General features: G+C 53.1%; 1 protein-coding gene across 5 annotated transcripts; it reads left to right on the plus strand.

Annotated features, from left to right (window-relative positions):
• The first annotated feature begins 4,914 nt into the window (after nt 1-4,914).
• DLK2 (delta like non-canonical Notch ligand 2) lies at nt 4,915-9,935 on the plus strand. Of its 5 annotated transcripts, none has more exons than XM_047734078.1 (6): nt 4,915-5,086; nt 6,293-6,423; nt 6,695-6,758; nt 7,766-7,896; nt 8,352-8,496; nt 9,200-9,935. In XM_047734078.1, exons 2-6 carry the CDS (start codon nt 6,348-6,350, stop codon nt 9,933-9,935), a joined length of 1,152 nt encoding a protein of 383 aa, XP_047590034.1. In that variant the 5' UTR covers nt 4,915-5,086; nt 6,293-6,347. The 5 variants fall into 5 exon arrangements, with proteins under 5 accessions (XP_047590034.1, XP_047590030.1, XP_047590033.1 ...); XM_047734074.1 differs by lacking the exon at nt 4,915-5,086 and adding an exon at nt 5,110-5,440; XM_047734077.1 differs by lacking the exon at nt 4,915-5,086 and adding an exon at nt 5,110-5,373.
• Nucleotides 9,936-10,029: the final 94 nt, after the last annotated feature.

Consider the following 10,029-nt stretch of genomic DNA (forward strand, 5'->3'; position numbering starts at 1 on the left):
GGTCAGGATTGTGGGATCGTGGGATAGAGTCCCGTGTTGGGCTCTGTGCTCAGTGTGGAGTCTGCTTGTCCCTCTCCCTCTGCTCCTCCCCCTGTGCTCGCTCTCGCTCTCTCTCGCTCATAAATAAATCAACAAAATCTTGAAGAAGGAGGAGGAGGAGAAGGTGTAGAAGGTGTTGCAGTCGTCCAAGCAAGAGATGGGGTTTGGATCAGATGTCAGAGGTCAGATTGGGAAATGTGGTCAAGTTCTGCATGAACTTGAAGGCAGAGCCAACAGGAGTTGCAGGATGTGGGATGTGAGAGCAAAAGGAGAGGGAAATACAATGCCAAGGACTTTAATCTCAAACACTGAATAGATGAAATAGCCATTTACTGATCTTGGTAGACTGACAGTAGGCTGAAAGTCATGAGTCTGCTTTGGGACATGCTAAATTGGCGTTGCCTGTCAGGCAGTCCAAGGGGAGGTGTCAAGTAGGAAGTCAGATACACAAGTCTGGATTTCAAGGAGAAATCCTGGCCAGAAACATGAACTTGGGAAATAGGAACTCAGCTTCTAGCCAGGACTTTAGAATTCCATTAGGCTGGATGAGATCATGACCAGAGTGAGTGAAGGTAGAAAAGAGGTCTGAGGGTCGAGCCCTGAGGCCATGGAAGAAGTTGGAAGGACGAAGAAAAAGCAAAGCTGACAGACTGGAGGGGAAGCTGTTGAGGTAGGTGGAAAAGCCAGTGAGAGGGATTCTAGAAGTCCAGGTGACAGCTCTGTCAGACGCAGCTTTAGGGAACCCCCGAGATGAGGACTGAGAAGTCATGGCTGGATTTGACGATGGTGAGGGCATTGGCGAGAGTTATTCCAGTGGCTGGGTGGGGTGAGAGGTTTCAAGAGAAAATGAGAGAAGAGGTAAAGACGGTAAGTACAGACAAAAATTTTTGAGGCGTTTTCAGTAAAGGGGAGTAGAAAAATGTAGCTGGAAGAGAATATGTTTGAAAGAGGACATTTATTTTAAGATGGGAGAGAGGTTGCTGGAAATGATCCCATAGCAGACTGAGGATGCAGAAGAGATGGGAGGAACTGGGGAGCCCTGTAATTACATGGGGAGAAGGATGGGAACTAGTGCTCACGTGGAGGGGCTCACCTCGGTAAGAACGTAGGCAGTCCATCTATAGTAACAGGAGGGAGGGCAGAGTATATGGAAACAGCTGCATGTAGGCGATAGAAGCCCATGGAAGTTCTCTTCAGACTGCTTCTATTTTCTCCATGAAGTTGGAAGCAAGACCACCAGCAGAGTGAGGAGAAAGGAGGAGTGGTTGGGGGTGAGAGTGGTTGGAGGAGAGAGAAGAAAGTAAAAACAGCTTTCGGGGAGTGTGAGAGAATGCACAAGACTGAGGAAATACAGGAGCATGGGAAGTTAACACAAAGGACCTTTGAGGGGGCATGGATTTAAGGGAGACCGGTCAGGCTGGAGACGTGTTTTTTCCCAGCCATGTTCAGCTCCTTGGGTGCAGGCTGGAGAAGGCACAGGGATGGGGTTTTGCCAGATGAATACGATGGGAGAGAGGGGCCAGAAGTTCATGTGTGCAAGGGAGAGATGACAGTAATAAATCATGGAATCAGAGCTAGGTAAGGAGGGAAGGCTGGATGTGACAGAGAGAGGAAACAACCAAAAGAGGGTAGTGTCAGTTGGAGAAGAGACAGGGCCAGTGTATCCACAAAAGGCAACGTGCCTAAGGCTCAAGATATTTTTAGGGGCCCCAAAATGTGTTTTTAAAAATTACTTATTTATTTATTTGTCAGAGAGATTGAGAGAGGGAGAGTGAGAGTGAAAGAGGGAGGACCCACAAGCGGAGGGACAAGCAGGCTCTCCCATTGAGCAGGGAGCCCGATGCGGGACTCTATCCCAGGACCCCAGGATCATGACCTGAGCCGAAGGCAGACGCTTAATGACTGAGCCACCCAGGTGCTCCAAATTCCTGGTGATTCTTGATGATTCGGTGTCACGTAGGCAGTTCTTCCAATACGTCTGATAAGTTTGCTTGCAAAGGTGGCCGCTGCTCTTGACCCTCTCCCACATGACCCTTGATAGTGATTTTGCTGTTCCGCCCAGCAAGAAGTAGAGTCTGTTTCTGTAATCCCTTGAATCTGGGCTGGCCTCATGACTTGCTTGGACTAACAGAATGACATTGTGTGAGTCTCCAAAGTCTGAGCCTCAAGAGACCTTGCAGCTTGCCCCTTTGCCCTCTTAGAAAATTCATGATGTCGAGAAGTCTGGTCTGGCCTACTGGAAGACGAGAAGTCCCACGGAGAAGAGCTGAAGTGCCCTGGCCAGCCACCACCAGTCACATGAGGTCATGTTACCCAGCCCCAGTCAAGCTTCCAGATGACAATAGCCACATGAATGAGCCTAGACGAGAGCAGTGAAAGGATCGCTTAGCAGAGCTTAGCCGGTATTACCAAACTATGAACAGATGAATGGGGGGGGGGGAAGCCTGCTTCTCCCTCTCCCACTCCCTCTGTTTGTGTTTCCACTCTCGCTGTCTCTGCCTGTCAAATAAATAAATAAAATCTCTCTCTCTATATATATATATATAAAAGAAACACCAGGAATTTGATGCAAGTGGGAGTAACGAGAGTGACAATAAGCCAGGTGCTAAAATCTTCAAAACATACGGGAGTAGGGAGTGATGTAATGGGATGCCATCAACTCCCAGAGCTTCAAATATCTGTATTGTTTCATCAGCAAATGTCAATGAATTTCATTAAGGAAAAGGAACTGTTCATTTTTCACAACTTCTTTGACTCACTCATCAGTTTAGACTCTATCTTAAGAAAGGAACCTAAACCATGGAAAAAAACTACAGGCATGAAAATCCGTGGCCCTCCTATTTATCTGGGAGCTGTATCCCCAGGGCTGGCACACAGCACTAGCATGTGTGTGCTCAGTAAATATTTGTTGAATGGATTTATAATGGCAAAACCAGAAACAACCTAAATAGCCAGAAACGAGGGCTAGGTTAAATAAAAACGGTGGTATAGGGTGCCTGGGTGGCTCAGTTGGGTCAGTGACTGCTTTTGGCTCAGGTCATGATCTTCACCCTGCATCGGGCTCCCCCTGCTCTGCGGGGAGCCTGCTTCTCCTCCTCCCTCTGCCTGCCACTCCCTCTGCTTGTGTGCTCTCTCTGTCAAATAAGTAAATTAATCTGTAAAAAATAAAATAAAAATAAAAATGATGGTATATTAATGGAATGTCATGTAGCCATAAAAAATGATATTTTGGAGGACCATCAATACAGTTAAAAAAAATCAGGATGGGGTGCCTGGCTGTCTCAGTCGGTTGAGCCTGACTCTTGATCTCAGCCCAGGTTTTGATCTCAGGGTTGTGAATTCAAACCCTGCATGGGCTCCATGCTGGGCGTGGAGCCTACTTAAAAAAAAAAAAAAAAAAAAAGCAGGATGCAACATAACATAACAGGTACTGTATAAAAACACCTGGACAGGAAAAGAGTTCAAAACAACAAACATAGCTTTATCATGCCAGGAGGATCATGAGTGAGTTTTTTCTTTTTATTTTATCCTAAACATTTTTTAATATTATTGAATTGTTTTTCTTTTTTTAAAAGATTTTACTTATTTGAGAGAGAGAGAGAGAGAGAGCATGGGCAATGAGGCAGAGGAAGAGGAACAAGCAGACTCCCTGCTCACAGGGAGCCCCCAGGAACCTGACATCATGACCTGAGCATAAGCCAGACCGTTAACAAACTGAGCCACCCAGGTGCCCCTGAATTTCTTTTATAATAATAAAAAAAGTTGTATATATTTATTGTGAAAAAGGGGGAAATGTTGAAAACCTTGTTTCTGGCTATTTAGGTTGTTTCTGGTTTTTCTTTGTTCTTGTTTCCCTCCACACACACTTAACGTATTCTTAGCTCTTTGGACATCTTCAGACTCAAAAGGTGATTTTTAGGAGTCATATCATGTTCATGTATCATAATCTATTTGGCCTACAGTAATTTTGGACAGCATAGGTTAGTTTGCAATTTTTCCACCAAAAAAAGTTTATAATAATAATAATAATAAACTTGAATGATTAGAGCTACAGCATAACTCAAATTCATAAAGCTCTTCAGAAAAGAGGTGATCAGAGTTTTGGGGAAGTTGGCTAGAGAGATGGGGTGGGTGTAACTATTATGTCCAACAGACGCTGCAAGAAAAATTAGTCTGCCCTTGCGTGTGTTGGTGATGTCTGTAGGCAGCTGTTCTGCACATGCTAGCGACCCCTCCTTCCAATCTTTTGAAATTAAAGATGGCGAACTCTTTTTCTTTTTAAGATTTTATTTATTTATTTGACAGACAGAGATCACAAGTAGGCAAAGAGGCAGGCGGGTTGGGGGCGGGGTGCGGAAAGCAGGCTCCCTGCTGAGCAGAGAGATCGATGTGGGGCTCTATTCCAGGACCCTGAGATCATGACCTGAGCCCAAGGCAGAAGCTTAACCCATTGAGCCACCCAGGCGCCCCAAGATGGTGAACTCTTGATTGAAGGACCAGAATATGGGCAGTGGCATTCCTGCCCTCTGCCCTCTTGCCCTGCAAGAACAAAAAGTTGTTTCCTGCCCTTGTCTTGCACAGGTTATCTCTGAGCTATTAAGCTGGAGGAGTAGTCCTCCCCCCACTCCCCTCATATAATTCTCACAGTCTGAGCTCTGGATCACATCACATTATTTATTTTAAAAAATAAAATAAAAATAAAAATCACATCCGATCTTGATCTCAGGCAAATTGTCAGCCCCCCCTGAGAGGAGCTGACAATTAGCCTGAGATCAAGAAAGGATGTGATCCGGGTACAGAAGTGGGAATTTGGGAGGCACTTCTACAGAGTCAGGGGTGTTCCCAGTCCAGCGACATTTCCCAGTAGTGGTCGCAGAAAGGAATGAGGTGGAAAAGACAGTCTTGTCGGAGGAAGGTTGGGGGCGGGGGGTAGGCGGTGCGCCAGGCTGATCCTTAGCTGGCATGGGTCGATCCTGGAAAGCTGTGGATGGCAAGGGAGAAAGAAGAGGAGGGCGTGGAGGAGGAGAGTAGCACACAGAGGAAGCAGGTGATGTAGGATTTACAAACGGAGGAGGCGTGGGCTGGTGACAGGAGGCGGGCCTGGAGCCGCAAGGGTGCCCTGAGCGAGCATGGGATATAAAAGAAGCGTGATGGGAAGCTGACCGGCGAGAGCAGAAGTGGGGCACAGGATGAGGGGCGCGGGTCAGGATAGCAGGGATGCAAGATGGGAGAATAACGGCTGTACACATTTGGCCGGCACTTGGCAGTCTGCTCCCTTTTAGATTCCCCTAATTTCCTCCTTTGGTTGAAGAAAGCGAGGTTCGGAGGGGTTAGGTGGGTGGGGGACCCGGGGCGCCCGGGGTCGCTGGGCTGCGGGGGAACCCGCGAGTGCGGGGACAAGGTGTGAGCGGTGCGTTGTCCCGGGTGGGAGGTGGGCGTCGGACGCGGGCGGGTTGGGGGCGGGCCGGCGGCAGCTCAGGGAGAAGGGGGAGGCGGGCTCCGCCGGCACACGCCGCCCCTGGCAGGCGGCCTGAGCGCGCGCGGGGAGCCGCTGCCGCCGCCGCTGCCGCCGCCGCTCGGGGTCGCTTTGAGACCCAGATTCCCGAGCGCTCCGCTCGCATGGCAGCCGCCTCGGCGCCCGTCCCCGCGGCCCTCTAGGGGCGGCCCCGCGCCCGGGTCCCTCGGCGAAGCCCGTCGGATCCCGCCCCGCTCTGCGTCCCGGGGCGCGCTGCCTCCCAGCCCGAGGTGAGGACAGCGAGAGCTGGGCGCGCGGGGCTGGGGGCGCTCTGGGGATTCCAGGCCCCTGGCCGTGGCCGAGCCAAGGCGACGGAGACGGGAAGGGAACGTGGGAGCATGTCCGGGTGGGGTGGGGTGGGGGTAGTCGAGGTAGGAGGCGGAGACTGCTCGCTGCCGGGAACCGGCCCCCGCGTCCCCTTCGTGGCCAAGGCCGCCTCTCGGCGCTGTCCCCATTCCCGCGGAGTCCTCTGTGCGGACTGCGTTCCTAGTCCGGGCCCCTCTAGCGCCTGGACCTCGCTCGGCGCTGCCCATCCTTCGCCTCCTTCCCACAGACCCCGCTCCGGGGCTCCTGTTCCAGTACCCTCGCCTGCTCAGTCTTCCCCGCCTCCGCCCTCGCGCTGCCCCCACCTCCTTCTGTCCGGACGCCCCTCTTCCCCCTCGGCTCCTGTCACTCGGAACCGGAATCCGTGCCACCATCTCCGGGTCCGGCCGCCTCCCAGCCTGTGCCATCCCACAGGTGTCCGCACGTCCGGCCGTCCATCCGTCCGTCCCTCCTGGGGCCGGCGCTGACCATGTCCAGCGGCTGCCGCTGTCTACATCTCGTGTGCCTGTTGTGCATCCTGGGGGCACGCGTTCAGCCTGCCCGAGGTGAGCGTGCCCCCGGGCTCAGGTCGTGGCCCTGCCCGGCTGTCCTTCGCTAGCGCGTTGACCTCTGCCGGCCAGAGACGGCACTGCAGCCGCTCGACCCGCGGGGGTTGACCAGACCCAAGCAGTCCCTTTGCAGCGCGGTGAGTCTCTGTTCTGCCGTAGCCCAGAGCCGAGCCCAGCCAATGACTGAGACCCCATACCCTACGATCCCCGCGTCTCAGGGAGCCGAACCCTGACCTGGGCTCACCCCTCCCGCGTCAATCTCTTGCAGCGGATGACTGCAGCTCCCACTGTGACCTGGCCCACGGCTGCTGTGCGCCTGACGGCTCCTGCAGGTATCTCTCTTGAGCACGTGCTCTCAAACCCTTTGCTCCCCATTTCCAGCAGGTCCACACCCACAACCAGGTCAAGCCCCAGGGCAGAGTATCTAGAGTCTTTAGACCCTGCTGTTCACATCCCCCCCCCTCGCCTCCCTGCCCTTCATGGCCACAGGACAGACAGGCCAGCTTCTCCTCAGCCCCCAGTTCCCCTCGGCTTTGCTTTTCTTTTGCTTCTTGCTTATGCCTCCCCACTCCCAACTCCTCTGCTCTCCCAAGGCTGATTCAGGAATTCCGAAACGTTCCTCCTCAAGATATCAGGAGAAAGACCTGAAGCTTGAGAGAGTTTGGAGGTTGGGGCCAAGAGGAAAGGGGGAGATAAAAATATAAAGAGAACGGGTTTAGCCTGGGAAAGAAAGACTGCGGGAGGGTTGCTGGGGAGACGCACTCACAGAAGAGGATCTTTCTTGATGAATTTGAGTAATTGACTCACTGGGGTGGCGGTTGGGCAAATTCTGAAGCAGGAGAAAAAGTGTGTCTGGAAAGGAGCGGACCAGGCAATGTGCAGGAGGGGCTGGCTGTGTTAGAGACACTCTGAAATAGTTCAGTTCTTTGTCCTGGAATTAGGATGGGAAGAGGGTCCTTATGACCTTTCAAGGTCACTCTTTTTAAGCTGGTTCTGAGCACCTCAGTCATGCCAGAAATGGTACTGAGGTTATTTACAAATGTCATTTTAATTTCTCCCTCAACTCAAACCAACCCAAAGCAACCCATCACAGATGAGAGCACTGAGGCCCAGAAAGGTTAGACAGAGTGCAGATTGAGGCCTTGAATGCCAGTGTCTGATCGTCTGATAGCATGAGTATGTCCTATGACCTTGTACAACCCTATAGTTACCTGGGATAGGCCTGCTTTCCCTTAGGGATTTCAGAAGTCCTTCTGTTTTCTAGAAGCTCTGTTCTTGCCTCCTTCATTTCCTCCGATCCCCCTACCCAGAGCCCTGCCCCTGTGCTTCTCCCTATCAGGTGTGACCCAGGCTGGGAAGGGCTGCACTGTGAGCGCTGTGTGAGAATGCCTGGCTGCCAGCATGGTACCTGCCACCAGCCCTGGCAGTGCATCTGTCATCTGGGCTGGGCAGGCAAGTTCTGTGACAAAGGTAGGGGAATAGAGAGGGTAACTGTTGGGCTGGGGACCCTGTGTATCTTGGCAGAACATCCATCCATATTTATGGAGCACCTTCTGTGTCTGGCTTAAACCCTCAAACACATGGCATTTCATCATCGTAGACTTTCTACCTGTTACCTAAATTGGTTCTCAACATAATCTTGTGAGGTAGGCCAGGCAGCTGCCAAAAACATACCCCTTTTGCAAATGAAGAAACTGAGACCTACATATGAGATACAACTTGCCTGATAATGGGAGGCTGACTGCCAGTGCCAGGGCTCGGGGCCTCCTGACTCCAATTCAGTGTTATGGTTCCCCTACTATAGCATTCATGCCCTGGGCGGGTCTGTAGTGCGAGTTGTGCCCACCAGCTGTGGGCAGGGTCTGGGCAGGTCTGGGAGCCAGGTGTGGGGAGCTCTCCCCAAGCCTTCCTGGTCTCCTCTGCAGATGAGCACATCTGTACCACGCAGACCCCCTGTCAGAATGGAGGCCAATGTGTCTACGACGGGGGAGGCGAGTACCACTGTGTGTGCCCCTCAGGCTTCCATGGGCGTGACTGCGAGCGTAAGGCTGGACCCTGTGAGCAGGCAGGGTGAGTACTGGCCTGTGGGTGGGTGGGAGGGAGGTTACGCGAAAAGCTGGTGGCAGAAGAGTGAGGAAGCAGGAGTGTAGAGAGGGTGGGGGTGAAGAACTAGGTCTGAGGGTTCAAAGTCCCACACGGGAGCCCCTGACAACAAAACCCCAGCCTGCCAAGGTATCCCTAGTTCAGGGTTTCTCAACTTTTTGGGTACCATTTGAACCATTTCTCCAACAACAAAGATCTGTAGGGGCTGGAGATGTACTGCATTAGTGTGTGACTGCTCTGGTTGGGAAGGTGGGTGTGGGGAGGCTGAGGACCTAGCTGGCATGTGGCTCCTAAAGATGTTCCCCACAGCAGCCTTCTGCCTCACTGTGAACGTGGCAACAAGGCTGGTAGGGCTGGACTTGTCCTCATTTCAGCCTCAGGCCTGAGAGCCTATGTGGAGAATAATAGCACACTTGCCTTTGAGCCTTGCCTTTGGGTGAGGCCCTGTGCTAACTGCTTGACTTGGATTATCTCATTTAACCCTCGCAATTTGGGAAGCTGGGAGACTATTCTTATTCTCATTTTTAAAACGAGGTGTTCAACGATCAGAGAGGGGGCTCAAGGTGACACAGCCAGAAAGGGGGTAGAAAGGCGGCAGTGGTCATGATGCCGATCTGGGCTACCCTGAAGGTGCGAGCTGGCCTCATTAACCTCTTTGCTCCCACTGCAGCTCCCCATGCCAGAACGGCGGACAGTGCCAGGATGACCAGGGCTTTGCTCTCAACTTCACCTGCCGCTGTTTGGCGGGCTTCGTGGGTGCCCGCTGTGAGGTCAATGTCGACGACTGTCTGATGCGGCCTTGTGCCAATGGTGCCACCTGCCTAGATGGCATAAACCGCTTCTCCTGCCTCTGCCCTGAGGGCTTTGCTGGACGATTCTGCACCATTAACCTGGATGACTGTGCCAGCCGTCCGTGCCAGAGAGGGGCCCGCTGTCGGGACCGTGTCCATGACTTTGACTGTCTCTGCCCCAGTGGGTATGGTGGCAAGACTTGTGAGCTCATCTTATCCGTTCCAGATCCTGCCACCACCACGGACATCCCCCCGGGGCCCACCTCTGCTGCAGTGATCCCTGCCACAGGGCCTGCCCCCCACAGCGTGGGGGCGGGTCTGCTGCGCATCTCAGTGAAGGAGGTAGTGCGGAGGCAAGAAGCAGAGCTAGGCCCATCTAGCCTGGCGGCCATGGTGGTATTTGGGGCCCTCACTGCCACCCTGGTCTTGTCCACTATGATGCTGACCCTGAGGGCCTGGCGCCAGGGTCTCTGCCCCCCAGAACCCTGTTGCTACCCTGCCCCCCACTACATCCCGGCGCGCCAGGACCAGGAATGTCAGGTTAGCATGCTGCCAGCAGGGCTCCCCCTGTCGCCTGATCTGCCCCCTGAGCCTAGAAAGACCACAGCACTGTGATGGAGGTGGGGGCTTTCCGGCCCCCGCCTTCACCTCCTCAGCTTCTCAGACTGGAGTAGGCCTTTTCTCGCCACCCCTCTCCTGGGGTACACGC

The sequence above is a fragment of the Lutra lutra genome, chromosome 6, assembly GCF_902655055.1.
Source record: "Lutra lutra chromosome 6, mLutLut1.2, whole genome shotgun sequence".
NCBI classification, from domain to species: Eukaryota; Metazoa; Chordata; class Mammalia; order Carnivora; family Mustelidae; genus Lutra; species Lutra lutra.